Genomic DNA, 13819 nt, shown 5'->3' with positions numbered 1-13819 from the left:
CCAGCCAACTGGAAAGTCGGCGAGAGCTCTGGGTGGTTCCGAGTGGCTTCTGGGAGCGAACGCATTTTAAAAGTAGGGCTGTCGCTGTGGCAATGGAAGGAGAGACCGCTTTAAATTTAATTTCAGAAGGAGCCGGTAGCGACCCTATGGGCTACCGTTGTGTTAGTTTTACAGTTGCTGCACTATTTCCAGCTGCCAATTACAATTTTAGCGCCACATATCTTAAAATTGGGCATCCTGCATAACCGCAACTAACGGTGACGCCAAAGGTAGACATCTTTATTAACGGCCGTCCTAGGCCGCCAAACATCTTGACACTTCCTCTGCTTATTGGTTGCTCCATTGAGCATGCGCTTCAGTACTGGCCAATCGCCTTGTGACTCCCACCCACTGCTTTTAGTGAACTTCAAATCACCTTCCTGGTTGAGAGCGGAAGCAAAGGCTGCGTAGTGCTGGCAGCGCTCACCGATTTTCCTAGACCCACGTGGAAGCGGCGCTCAGGATGGTAGGGATGTTTGAGCCCCTGTTTTGGAGGCTGGGGGTTCGCGGAGGGCTGGGGATGGGGTCCATGGACTAGGGGTGGGTGGTCCCCGGGGCCTGGGCCTGCGTGGGGAAAGGGGCTAACCCGACCCCACTGTTCCCCAGCTGCGCCGTGAGGCCCGCCTTCGCCGCGAGTACCTGTACCGCAAGGCCCGGGAGGAGGCGCAGCGCGCCGCCCACGAGAGGAAGGAGAAGGTGCGGCGCGCCCTGGAAGGTACAGTCCCCGCTGCCCGGCGGCGTCGCACCCGTCTTCAGAAAGACTGGGTTTGCATTTTAAAACCCAGTGGAAAGAAAGACCACGTGCTTTAATGATTTCTTTGGTAGTGTGGCTGGGCATCTTCTCAAGTGTTGGTCATTTTCCTTGCCCTTTAGGTCCTCCTGTTGGCTTGCAAATGCCCCTCCATATCATGGCATGAATGACTTGTCATTTATGCTACAGTATCCGTATTTTACAACTTGCCTATTAATTTTGTTTACAATGTGTCAAGATCTCAAATTTAAAACTTTCACTATGGTCCTATAGACATTTCCCTCTCCCCCGTGGTTTTTCATCTCGCTACCTTTAGTACAAGGTAATAAGCATTATCTTACTGTCTTTTGCGGTACTATGAGTTCCTTACATTTTTAAACTGTTTATCCATATAGAATTTAATTTTATTTGCGTTGTAAGTTAGGAGTCTAACTTTGGAATGTTTTCCCCACTTTACTTTTGCCATGCTAATGAAGAGTCTGTCACACATGCCAGATTAGAAATGATGTATTTATTTATCCAATTGTGTTAGTTCTTGTGTTGTCCAAGCTTTGTTTCTTTTCTGAGGATGCATCAACTCAGTATCTGACTATTTTAAATCCACTCTGATGTTCCTGGTTGTTAGATAAATAGTGTCTGTGTTTATGTGTGTGTGTGTTTATGCTAAGCATAGTGTTAAACACCTGTGACCTATCTGCCCATATTAAGAAATGGAAAAATGATCAGTATATATGGGTTGGCAAAAGTAGGTTTACAGTTGTTCATATGGAGAAAGACATGCAGGTTATTATTACAATAACTTTATTAACTCAAAAGAATGTCACAATGCAACTGTAAACCTACTTTTGCCCACCCCATATTGAAATTCAGGAATTTTTCCCACAACTTAGGTAACCTCAGTATTGAATATTGTTTTAAAATAAACTGTTTCCTTGTTTTTGTGTGTGTGTGTTTTTTTAATATCTTTATTGATTTCAGGAAGAGAGAGAGAGAGAGAAACATGAATGATGAGAGTCTTTAATTGGCTGCCTCTTGCACGCCCCGGACTGGGAATGGAGCCCATAACCTGGGTATGTGCCCTGACCGGGAATGGAACTGCGATCTCCTGGATCATAGGTGGATGTGCAACCCCTGAGCCACGCCATCTGGGCTCCTTGTGTTTCTTTGTGTTTATATAGCAGTTATTTGTGTTCCTAAATCATATTGGTTGATTTTTAGTTTTAAAGGTAGTATTAGGTTATATATGTTCTTTGTCAACTTTATGTTTTTGTTCAGCATTGTTTCTAAAATCCTTTGAGTATAGTGGAGATTTCCTTCAGGTGAATATGTTCCATGTGCAGGAGTTCCTCTAGGGCACACTTAGAAGTGCTGTTTCTAGGGGCATGGTCATGTTCAGCTCTATACTCCCAAGATGGACATTCCCACAGCCTAGCCCCTCTGCCAGGTCAAGCTTCAGTTCACAGAGAGAACTTCTGACCCAGAGCATCATGATTGGCAGTTTTGTTGTCAGAGGGTTTCAGGATTTGTGGTCCACCTTTATCAGAAAGAACAGTCTAAAACGTTCAAGCAATGAAACTTAGGAACTGTAGAAAATTAAGTCTCCTGTGACCATTGTTAACTGGTTAGCATGTAGACAGAAATAGTCCCCCACCTCCCACCCCCCAGTATCATCTCTGCTCAGAAAGGAGTAACAAAGGTAATTTTTCCATCAGGTTTGTAAGCTACAGTGTTGTATTAATTGAGACCTCCTTGTATATATGCCTCACTGGCCCCTCTGTCTTTCTGCAGAGAACCGCATGATTCCCACGGAGTTGCGCAGGGAGGCTCTGGCCTTACAGGGTTCCCTGGAGTTCGACGACGCTGGCGGTGAAGGTGACCTTCCCCGACACTCTAAGCTAACTCCTCTTCTTGCACTGAAGCCCACTGGCCTCCATATCCTTCCTCAGACACCTTGAGAAAAGGTTCTGTGACTCCTGTTCCTGGAACTGTCCCCCAGGAATCCTCATGGTTCTGCATTGATGACACCTCAGAGGAGCTCATCCTGAGTGCTCTCAATTCCATTTAGGGACACGTGGTATTACCCAACTTTTACTCTCTACTTTGCTTTGTTAATTGTCCCCCTCACTGGAATGTGAGTTCTGGGACAAGACAGTGTCCGTTATGTTCACTGCTGTTTCCCTAGCTCTCAGCACTTCATTGGCACCCAAATGTTGCACTCATTGTGTTATTCAACAAATATGAAAGGAATTGCAAATGTAAATATTTGTTATGAGAGATGTTACCTTTGGCCTTAACAGAATCTGGACTTAACGCTAACACGATAGCTACTAGCCCTGTGTGATTAATACAGCTTAAATGAGTGAAATTAAATCAAATTAGAAAATTCAATTCCTCATTTGCACTTGTGCTTGTAGCCAATGTGGCTTGGGGCCACCTTATTGCCCAGTGTGGGTGTGGAGCGTTCTGTCACTGAATATATTGTCAGAGGTATAGCTCTGTATGGATTCAGCTACCTCCAAGTTAGTATTTCACTTCTCAAAATAATGTCTTGTTCTTTCCTTTCATGCCTCTGACAGGTGTGACCAACCATGTGGATGATGAATATCGATGGGCAGGGATAGAGGATCCCAAAGTCATGATCACTACTTCCCGAGACCCCAGTTCCCGCCTCAAGATGTTTGCAAAGGTACCAGTAGCAGGGAGTGGAAGATGTTCAGGTATCAGTGGTCCGAGTCCTAACTAGTGTTTATACACATGTAGGAGCTGAAGTTGGTGTTTCCTGGTGCCCAGCGCATGAACCGTGGCCGACATGAGGTGGGGGCACTAGTGCGAGCCTGCAAAGCTAATGGGGTCACTGACCTGCTGGTTATCCATGAGCATCGAGGCACACCTGGTAAGACTGGTGGGAGGGAGCAGGGTGTTTGCTGGGTTGGCCATCTGAGAGCAGACATAGTCTCTGACAGCCTGTCTGGCCCCACCAGTGGGGTTCATTGTCAGCCACCTGCCCTTTGGCCCCACTGCTTACTTCACACTGTGTAATGTGCTTATGCGGCATGACATCCCCGACCTGGGCACCATGTCAGAGGCCAAACCTCACCTCATCATTCATGGCTTCTCCTCCCGCCTGGGCAAACGGGTGAGTCTGAGGCCGTGGGACTAGGGCTGGGGTTAGGGGATGCCAGACCAGGCATTCCCTGATCTCCTTCCCTTTGCCCCAGGTCTCTGACATACTTCGTTACCTGTTCCCTGTGCCCAAAGATGACAGCCATCGGGTTATCACCTTTGCAAACCAGAATGACTACATCTCCTTCCGGTTTGTTCATGGGCTGGGCTCTGGGATTGTACCCTGACTTTTGTGTCCTTGCACTATTGGTTGTTGACCTCTTGCTGCTGCCTGCCTTTTCTCACTCTTTTCCTGCCTCCCCTTGCCCCAGACACCATGTGTACAGAAAGACCGACCACCGCAACGTGGAGCTGACTGAGGTCGGCCCTCGCTTTGAGCTGAAGTGTGAGTTTGGGGCTTTATCTCAGGTCTAGTGGTGGGGGAATGCTGACTGTATAGGTGACAATGTCCTTGTTCCCCTCCACCAGTGTACATGATTCGCCTTGGCACGCTGGAACAGGAGGCCACAGCAGATGTGGAGTGGCGTTGGCACCCCTACACCAACACTGCACACAAGAGGGTCTTTCTAAGTGCTGAGTGAGCCCACTCTCTTGGGATGTGGGCTTGGACCCAGGAGGTGGGGGAGGCCAGAATAAAGTCGGTGTGCCACACTACCCAATTTGTCTTTGTTTGGTTCAGAAAGGCCTACTGTCAGGGTAAGTGTGAAGGGTGATGTCCATGGGGTCTTCATATGTGGGGACCTGATAGCTTGGGGACATTCTCAGGCCTGGTGTTGACATTGTGTCTAGAACAAAGCATGCTGGCTTCCTCCTGAGTTATTAGGAAGGTTTGGTGCTGCCCCTGGGAGAGCTGGTGCTGCTGTCACTCAGGAGCTCATTATCTGGGAGGGGGATGGGCACAGGTAGCAGGGCCTGTCACAGTTGCCTGCTACAACTATTGCTACCCCAGCTTTCTTTTTCATTTCCATTTGCATGAAATATCTTTTTCCATTCATTTGCTTTCAGTCTGTGTGTGTCTTTCGATCTCAAGTGAGTCATTTGTAGGCAGCATATGCATGGGTCTTGTTTTCTTATCCATTCAGCCACCCTAGGTCTTTCAATTGGTGCATTTAATCCATTTACACTTAATCATTGATAAGTATTAGTTATTGCGATTTTATTATTCATATCTTTATTTCTTCTTGTTCTCCTCCTTCTTAAAGATGTACCTTTAACAGTTCTTGTAATACTAGTTTGGTGGTGATGAAGTCCTTTAACTTTTTCTTGCCTGGGAAGCTCTTTATCTGTCCTTCAATTCTAAATGATAGCTTTGTTGGGTAGAGTGATCTTGGTTGTAGGTCATTGCTTTTCATCACTTTGAATATTTCATGCCAATCCCTTCTTGTAAAGATTGTTGAAAAATCAGCTGATAGTCTTATGGGAGCTCCCTTGTACATAATTGTCTTTCTCCTGCTTTTAAGATTCTTTGTCTTTAATCTTTGACATTTTAATTATGATGTGCCTTAGTGTGGGCCTTTTTGTACTCATCTTTTTTTTGGACTCTCTGCGCTTCCTGGACATGTATGTCTATTTCCTTCACCTGTTCAGGGAAGTTCTTTGTCATTACTTTAAATAGGTTTTCAATTCCTTGCTACCTCTCCTTTTCTTCTGGCACCCTTATGATGAAAATATTGGTACACCTTATGTTGTCCCAGGTGTACCAACTATCCTCATTTTTTTTGGATTCTTTTTTCTTTATGCTGTTCTGATTGGGTGTTTTCTGCTACCTTGTCTCTGAAATCGCTGATTCAGTCATCTAATCTGCTGCACCCTGGTTTCTCGCCTTGGACTGTGGGGAAGTCTGCCCTCTGGTGTGCTTGAGGATTAAATAACTTGTATGGGTAAAAAAGTGCTTAGCACATCTCAAGTGCTCACTTTGTAGGAGCCTTTGCCACGAGTTATCAATATTCTAAACGTTATAAATGGGTTAGTGCAAGCCCTGCATAAGGAATGCTAATGTTACCTTCTAGGCACTATCTACTACACATAAATGAGATGTTTTAAATATAACAACTTTGTAACAAATAGAAACATTATGCAAATATGTAAACACAGTATATGGTTACTTAGATATCAAATTTAGAAATATGTGGTATACGATAAATATATCACATAAAAATAAAATAAGCTTGATAAGTATATGTATATAGTTTATAAAATAAACACCTTTATAGTCATTAGGTGCAATAAAAATAGGTAACCAAATTTATGAAATAATTTTATTATAAACATAAATGTAAATTATAATTTTCACAAATTATAATTTCATAAAACAATAGAATAAATACAACATGTAGAGTTATAATTTATAATTATAATTTATTATAATTTATAAAATAAGCAGTTATTCAATAAGTTCCCAAGTAAATATAAAATACATAGGAAATAGATAAAAGTATAAAATAAATCTAAATATTTTACAGAAATATAAAAATAGATATTGTATGTGAGAAATGTATGAGAGATGCAAAACATAATTTATTCGATATGAAAATGTACATACTAGATGTAGACATATAGCACTTAGGTGGTATAAGATATGGTGCCCATTCAGGTCATGGTCCAGTCTGGGGCTGTGAGTAATGCTGAGGACCTGCTCTGTTCTAGGGAATGTTGGTTGGGAGCAGGGCCAGCCTCCTGCCAGCCACCTTCTTGCACTCACAGAAGTCTTTGGGCCTCTCTAGGCCTTGGTTTCTCATCTGTATAACAGAAATATCAATAGTGGTACCCACTACACTCGGATGTCCACAAGGATATAAATGACTTGATGGGCATAAGTAAAGCAATTAGAATGGTGGCTGGCACCCAGTGGTGGCTTAGTAGATGTTGTTATCATCCTGACTATGAATACCTGATGATGATAGTATTACCCTATTCACTAATTTAAAAAATCTAACAATAATAAACTTCCTATAGTATCTTGTTACATGAGTAATGCTATACATTGGAATTCATATACATTGTATTTCATATACATTGTATACGATATATCATCGTGTTATATTAAATACATAATATATCACAATCATTGTTTTCTATGTAATGGGTTGAGTGTATAGGGGGTCTGAGTTCAATGCTCACTTGCCACTTCTGGGGTCAGACTTTGTGTAAGTTGCTCAACCATGTGATGCCACAGCTTTCTCACCTGCACAGTGTGACGTCAATAATAGTACCCACTTTGAAGGGAGCTTGTGATGATTCACTGCCCTCAGCACAGAACCTGGCACAGGGAAAGTGCTCTGAGTCGAGTTGTATCATTACAATTAGCCTGGCCTAATGCCATCTAAAGACTAAACTCACCTTTCACAGGCTATGGCATGTGTCCCTATAAGAACTCTGACCTGTCCCCTCTTTTCCTCCTCCTGATCGGTATCCGGGCTGCTCAGACGTGTGCTCCACCCAGGCAGTGAGTCAGCCAGGGAAGTGTGGAAGAGTACAAAGACGTGCTGCGCCTAATACAGGGCTTCTGGGGAGCGGGGAGAGGGGAGCCAGCACATCTCCACCCCCAGACCGTGTCACCACCACACTACAGGTGCTGCCTCCACAAGCCTGGCTGGCTGGAGTGCAGCCCACAGGAGCACCTCTGTGGGGTCCCTGCTGGGTATGCCATACCCTGACCCCCCCCATTGGATTTTATCCAGGAGGCTTATAAGACCTTGATGCTTCTGTCAACCCTAAATTCCACATTTCTCACTTCTCTCAGTGGCAGATGATCAGACATGAGTGATCCTCTTACTGCTCCAATAGGAGGGACAAGGTGACTACATCAATGGCAACTTTTTTTTTTTTTCGGAATTCTTTTATTAAAACTGGGTGACATTGATAAGGGGACAGTTCAGAAAAAAATTTGGTCCATGAAAAAAACATAATTCAGTTAATAAAAAGTTACCTTCACCAGGGACACTGTGTACGAGTGCTGAGCTTCCTTCTCATGGTTCCAGCCCCAAGTACAGAGGTTGTCCAGTGTCACTGGGGAGAAGCTTTCAAGGGAGGAGGTGGGATAATAGCAGGAAGGAGAAGATGGGGAGAGAATTCTGCTGTCCCCAGTGTGGAACCAGCAGGGATACCAGGCTGGGGGATGCGATTGCAGGAGCCTGAGGAGGGGGTGGGGAAGCATGGGCTTTGTCAGTTATGTGGGTTTAGAGCCCCTGCTTAAGGGAATTCCACCTCTGTGCCCAACTGTCTCCCACCCTGCTGTATTGAGTTTGCAAGCCTGGGAATCAGGGAAGGGGCAGAATTGGTAGGGCGACAGCAGGATCTTGGTAGTGAACTTAGCCTTTACCAGGGCACAGATGGAAGTCAGGACTTCATTGCCAGACAGGGACCCCTGCCTCATACCTTGCTGGACTTCTGGTGCCTGGATTGGGAGTTTGGGATTAAGGTTGGCTTTGGGGGAGGGTGAAGTGGGGCCATCCTTTTGCCGTGTGCCCCCCTCCCACCACCACCTAATCCAAATTACCTCCCTCTCCTGTTACACCTCTTGTCTAGGAGAACCTGAAAAACATGCTGTATTTGATTTTTAATCAGAAATGCTTTATTTTCTGTAAATGTGTCTTTTGGCACTCATAGTCTTTGTTCTCCTTCCTCTTCCCACCTGCCCACATTCTCAGAGGAGAGAGACGTGGCAGAAGGCAGAAATCCTGCTCAGGACCCCTCAGGTCACCTTCCAGAAAGTACTAAAAGGGGAGGAAGAGGCTCCCACTTGGGGAAAGCTATTTCCTATCTCTGTTTTCTCATCTGTAAAATGGGCATTAACAGTAGTATCTATCTTTTCAGTTATGGTGTGTTGGATTTAAATGGAAGATGTTTAGAACTGGCCCTGACATGTAGTAGGTGCCCAATAAATGCTTTTATTTCTTTTTTTAATGCTTTGCCCCACTTTTCCTGTTTCAAAAATCTTGTTCTGTGTACCAGCTGAAGTATGTGTCCTGGCCTGACGGGGGTCCTCAGCAATCCTGACCACATTCTCACCATGGTGGAGGATCCCATCATCTTCAGGGATCTGGCCCCAGCCCCCTTTGTATTTACTGCAGGTTAAGGAAATGGGTGTCTGTTGGGACAGAGGGGACTGGGAATGGGGGAAGGAGGCTTGGAGAGAGCCTTGCAGTTTGAATGCTTATTTTGAGTAACCTGAGGCCATACTTGCTCACATTGCATCAACTGAAATTGTTAGCATTTATTGAAGGTCAACTGCCTGCTGGGGAGTAAGCTCACAGTTGATGCTCAACAAATGTAAGCAATTAAAAAGGTTTCTTCTTTTAAATTAAAATCTGGGGATTCTGGGAATTAAATGGCCCCCAATTCTGAATGCCCACTTAAAAGGGCATGCCCTGAGCTCTGACTCTCGCATTTTAGCATGGGCTAAACAGGTGGATGAACAGGTGTCTTGTGTACCATGGATCATGTGAGACAGTTGCTCCTCACCCAGGTATCAAGAGGGCACACATGTATGCCTGTGCAGTTCAGTCCACTGCCCATGAGGGCCTGCTCATGGGTCTTGTCTCTCTGCCTCAGATGCTCCCACCTAACTTCAGCCTCTTTGACCTGGTCCTCCAGATGCGGAAGCAGCAGCCTCCAGCTGTGCAGACAGAGGTTAGGTGCAACCCTCAGACTCTTTCCAAGAATACATCCCTCCTTTGCATCTTCCCTTTGAAACCAGACAAAAGATGGGTCCGGGCTGCTTGTCACTACTTGAGCCAAGTAAGCAAAGACAGGGTTGAATCATACAGGAGCCTTTGTTGCAATAACGCCGGCAGTAAGGCAGAGCAGCAGGTCATCCACAAAAATCTGCTCTACCCTCCCCCATAAGCCAGCTGCTTATATTGGGTAGAAGGACAGGTTACAGGAAATGCAGGCTTGGGGGTTGCAAAAGGTAGGAGCTTCCCAGACTCCACTGTTTTGGCAACAAGATTGTTAATCTTTCCATGATGATAGGCAGTTCTCAAATCAGGAGAGTGGACTGAATTCAGATGTTAATTCCCATGTCCTGGGGCGTATAGCTCCCAAACCAGGTCAGAATGTGCTTTTTCTAATCAGAACAGTATCATCATGGCTAACACAGAATGATTAATATTTCTGTCCCTAACACCTTGATGACCCCTCTTCCCCTGCCAGGAGCAATACAATTTCCTGTACCATACAGTGGCTCAGATGGTCTCAGAATTCCAGAACGTGAATCCTCATTCCCAGAACCTCAAGGAAGTACTAAGGCCCCCTTTCCATTCTTCCATGCACCAGTACATACCCTCAGACCAGGACCCAGAGCACAGGTGTATGACCACCACCATTATACATCCAGCCCCGGGCCTCCTTCTAGGAGCAGGAACTGACTCACTCTGGTGTTTGCCTTTGTCATCCTCCTTGCTGCCTTACCAGACTGCCCCTCTTCAGCTCATTCCACAGAGCCCACAGTGAGCTCCATCAGGAACCTGGCCAGTTTCCTTGAAGCCTCATGCCCTTCCCCTCCTGTCTTTCCTCATAATTGTGGCCCACTATATGATGATGCCGTCTCCCTCCAGACTTTGCTGGCTCTTCCTGCCATGCCCACCCGGCCTACCAGGTGTACCCAGCTCCAGTCCCTCGTTCTTCCTTTTCCAATTTCTCATGCTCAGAGGCTGATTCTTTCCTTGCCCTTGAAACACCAGACCATTTCTTGCTGTTCAGTTAATCAAATTCACTCACCCTTTCTTTGAATTGAGCTCTGGGAATCCACACCAAGATGACTACTTAATCCCAGAGATCCCATTGCTCGTGCATCTAAGGCTTGCCCTGTGGTCCTATGTTAATCCTTTCCTAGCTCTCCGGTCATTAATTCAGCAAATATCTCTTGATGTTGCCCACTTTTTGGGCCTCCTGTTGTGTGCTGCAGACATGAAGTTGACTCTCCTTTACCTTAGAAATTATACACCCTTGTCCTTGAGGCTGCTGTCCATTTGACGCTATCCCTCCTCTTTTCTTTATTTTTGTTAATCCTCACCCGAGGGTATTTTTTCCATTGATTTTTTTTTTAGAGAGTAGATTGGGGGGGGGACAGGAAAGTGGGGGGAGAGAGAGAGAGAGAGAGACATTGATGTAAGAGAGACACATTAATTAGTTGTCTCCTGAACACATTCCTACCAGGGTGGGGATCAAACCTGCAACCCAGGTGAATGCCTGGGAATTGAACCTGTGACCCTTCAGTGCACAGGCTCTAACCACTGAGCAACACTTGCCAGGGCCCCTTCCTGCTCTTTAGATGCCATTTCCTCATTCTTTTATCCTATAAACAGTTACACATGTTAATGGTTATTGGCATCAATTTGTCACCAACAGGAACCCGCAGTTCAGGGTGTGGTGAAGAAGGAAACTTTATTCAGTGTACAACAGCTCAGTTGCGGTACAGCACAGTATGAAACCAGCACTGCTGTGAGGCAGCCTTAGGGCTAGGCAGGCCTGGGGCCAGGCCCCTTTCCTGCTACATAGCAGTCTGCTCCAGGTGGGCAGAGAAAGGCAGTCTTGAGTTTCAGTGGAAAGGGAAAGTATCTTCCCAGGGCGAAAGGGGAACCGGTTATATGGACAGAAATGCCCACATCTGGTCCCTAATTGGTCTGCTGCCATGCAAATGAAGACTCCAAATCTTCACAGTTTGATTAGTCCAAAAGGCACTGTTCCAATGGTCAGAGCAGAGCTGTTCTGGTTGGTCTGAGCTGCGCAACTTCCATTGGATGGGGAAAGTCTCAGTCCTATTGGTTAAAATAAGATCCAGGAACTCCCTTACAAGGGCTGGCTCAGATGGCAGGAACACAGTGCAGCAGGCAGTTCACTGCAAGCTTCTCTGGGAAGTGCCCTTTGCAGTGAGAGGCCCCTGTGTAGAAATGCCGTTTAGGCACTGTTTTTTTAAAAAAAAGTTTGAGCCACCAGGAGCCCTTCTTAGGTGTCTTCTTTCTCAGGGTTCACACAGAGAAGAGACCACCCCTCAATACCAATACCTTGCCCCACTCCCCTTGGCAGTGGCAGTGGGGACAGGAAAGGAAAGCCCTTTACCCAGAGGCCCCTCCCTCAGCCCCCATCCTCCACTCCCCTACCCCCAACTGTGGGCTGCCTGGGGCGGAAAGGAAGCCGGATGGTTTGTGCACCAGCGCCAGCGAGCTCCCCACCGGGCCCTCCCTCCCTCAGTGGTTTCACTTCCTCCTGACCTACCCTGGGCAGGAGTATCTCCGTGCCCCTCCAGCTTTCGCCATGGCTGACACATATGCAGTGGTGCAGAAGCCCAGGGCTACTTCAGGCCCCCGGTCAGGGTCTGGGCTGTGCAGCACGGAGAGGGCACCGCTTTACAGCCCTGTGACCCCGGGCGTCCGCTGGCCGCAGGCACCCGTGGAGGAGACGCAGGAGGCACTGTTGGGCGGCGGTGAGTCTATGTCCACACGCTGGGCAAGGGGATGGGGAGGGCTTGCCCCACCTCCTTCTCCAGACGCCCCTGCTGGACCTCCACCCCCAGCCAGACCGGCCACCGCCTGGCTACTGCCCACTTGCGGGTCATGATCGGAAGTGCCCCAGTTCAAATGGCAGGGCCCGCAATGGGTGCGCTTCTCTGGGAAGTTACCTCGATCTGGCCCGATGTCTGGGACCTGCCCCCCCCCCTCCTTCACTCCCCACCCCTCCACCCCTCCACCTCTCACCCCCCTCACCCTTCCCTCCTCCACCCCTCACCCCACCCACCCCAGCTTCTGCGGGAGCTGATACTTGAAGCCTGGTTTCCTGTCTGCAGTTCCTGCTGACCCCAGCCCTACTGGGCCTGGCGCATACGAGGACGTCACCGGTGGATCTCAGACTGGTGGTCTAGGTAAGTAAGACAAAGCCCAAGTTGTGGGGACTCTGCAGCTTTAACTGAATTGCAGAAGTTTGGGGTTTAGGGATGATGGCATGGGACTCCCACCCTCAGAGTCCTGTGGATGGGGCTGCAGTGAACCAGGAGAGGCTGAAGGCTTGGGGATGATCTTAATCAAGTTGCCTACCTCTCCACATCGAAGCTTCTCCCTGAAACCCACGGTGCCTTTCCTTTCCCAGGCTTCAACCTGCGCATTGGAAGGCCTAAAGGGCCCCGGGACCCTCCTGCAGAGTGGACCCGGGTGTGAATGCTGCACCAGCCTGCCTGCTACCCCACATAGGTGCTTGGACTGCTGAAGGCTATGCTCTGCTGTGTGAAGTGTTGGGAATGGAAGTGCTGGGCCTGGATCAAAATAAAAATTCTCAGGGTGGGAAATGTGGGGGCTTTGTCCCAGTGACTATAGCATTCAAGGCTTGAGGCTGGGGGAGGTAGCTGGGAGATAATTGCTGGTGGGTCTGCACCAGGTAGTTCAAGAATGTACATCAGGATTGGGTTCAACCCCAAGGGCCCCCTAGTTGTGAAGGGGAGAATGGACAGATGGGCTTCTGGAGACTGCCCCCATCACCACTTAATAGACTAGTTCATCTCAGCATCTAAGCCCCCTCACTCAGGCATTCAGCGGATGACACAGAGAGATGGATGGACCCTGAGAAAGACTATCCTCCACCATTCAAACAGATCCAAGCTAGGTGTGACAACAGCCACGTAGGCTGATTGCAGACAGCCAGGCAAAAATATCCTCAGATGGGCAGACAGATCGATAGACCCTAACCTAGACAGGCTGATAGCCATACCACTAGACAACCAGACCTTCAGAGGGACAGTTTACACAGCTGGATGGATAGATATCTGCCAAAGAGATAGACCAACAAACAGCCTGACAGATCACCCCCAGCAAGAGGGACCACCAAAAAGATAGACGCCCCCACAGATAGGTAGCCAGCCAGATACCAGCCAGATGGATCCCTAGCTCAACAGACTTTTAGACAGATATAAACAGA

The 13819-nt window shown here is 47.3% G+C and overlaps 2 protein-coding genes across 2 annotated transcripts; both read left to right on the top strand.

Moving 5' to 3' along the window:
• Positions 1-416: 416 nt before the first annotated feature.
• Positions 417-4567, top strand: IMP4 (IMP U3 small nucleolar ribonucleoprotein 4). Its single transcript, XM_081129310.1, has 9 exons — positions 417-505; positions 646-754; positions 2579-2662; positions 3367-3476; positions 3551-3683; positions 3772-3926; positions 4009-4103; positions 4225-4298; positions 4382-4567. The coding sequence occupies exons 1-9, from the start codon at positions 503-505 to the stop codon at positions 4492-4494; spliced, it is 876 nt and encodes a 291-aa protein (XP_080985436.1). The 5' UTR covers positions 417-502; the 3' UTR covers positions 4495-4567.
• A 1924-nt stretch (positions 4568-6491) lies between these two features.
• Positions 6492-13197, top strand: PTPN18 (protein tyrosine phosphatase non-receptor type 18; the record flags this gene model as incomplete). Its single annotated transcript, XM_081127751.1, is given in 12 exon segments — positions 6492-6564; positions 8110-8333; positions 8855-8889; positions 8891-8934; positions 8937-8972; positions 9334-9380; positions 9467-9544; positions 10067-10153; positions 10432-10511; positions 11881-12338; positions 12699-12773; positions 12998-13197. Coding segments are annotated over 12 exon segments (1305 nt in total). The 3' UTR covers positions 13066-13197.
• Between the last annotated feature and the right edge of the window lie 622 nt (positions 13198-13819).

The sequence above is a fragment of the Miniopterus schreibersii genome, assembly GCF_964146895.1.
Source record: "Miniopterus schreibersii genome assembly, chromosome: 2".
Lineage (NCBI taxonomy): Eukaryota > Metazoa > Chordata > Mammalia > Chiroptera > Miniopteridae > Miniopterus > Miniopterus schreibersii.
This window is presented reverse-complemented; position numbering and strand designations above follow the sequence as displayed.

Coding starts and splice junctions, on each gene's coding strand:
- IMP4 (XM_081129310.1), top strand. Junction 3,927..4,008: donor CCTCCCGCCTGGGCAAACGG/GTGAGTCTGAGG, acceptor CCTTTGCCCCAG/GTCTCTGACATACTTCGTTA. Junction 4,104..4,224: donor AATGACTACATCTCCTTCCG/GTTTGTTCATGG, acceptor CCCTTGCCCCAG/ACACCATGTGTACAGAAAGA.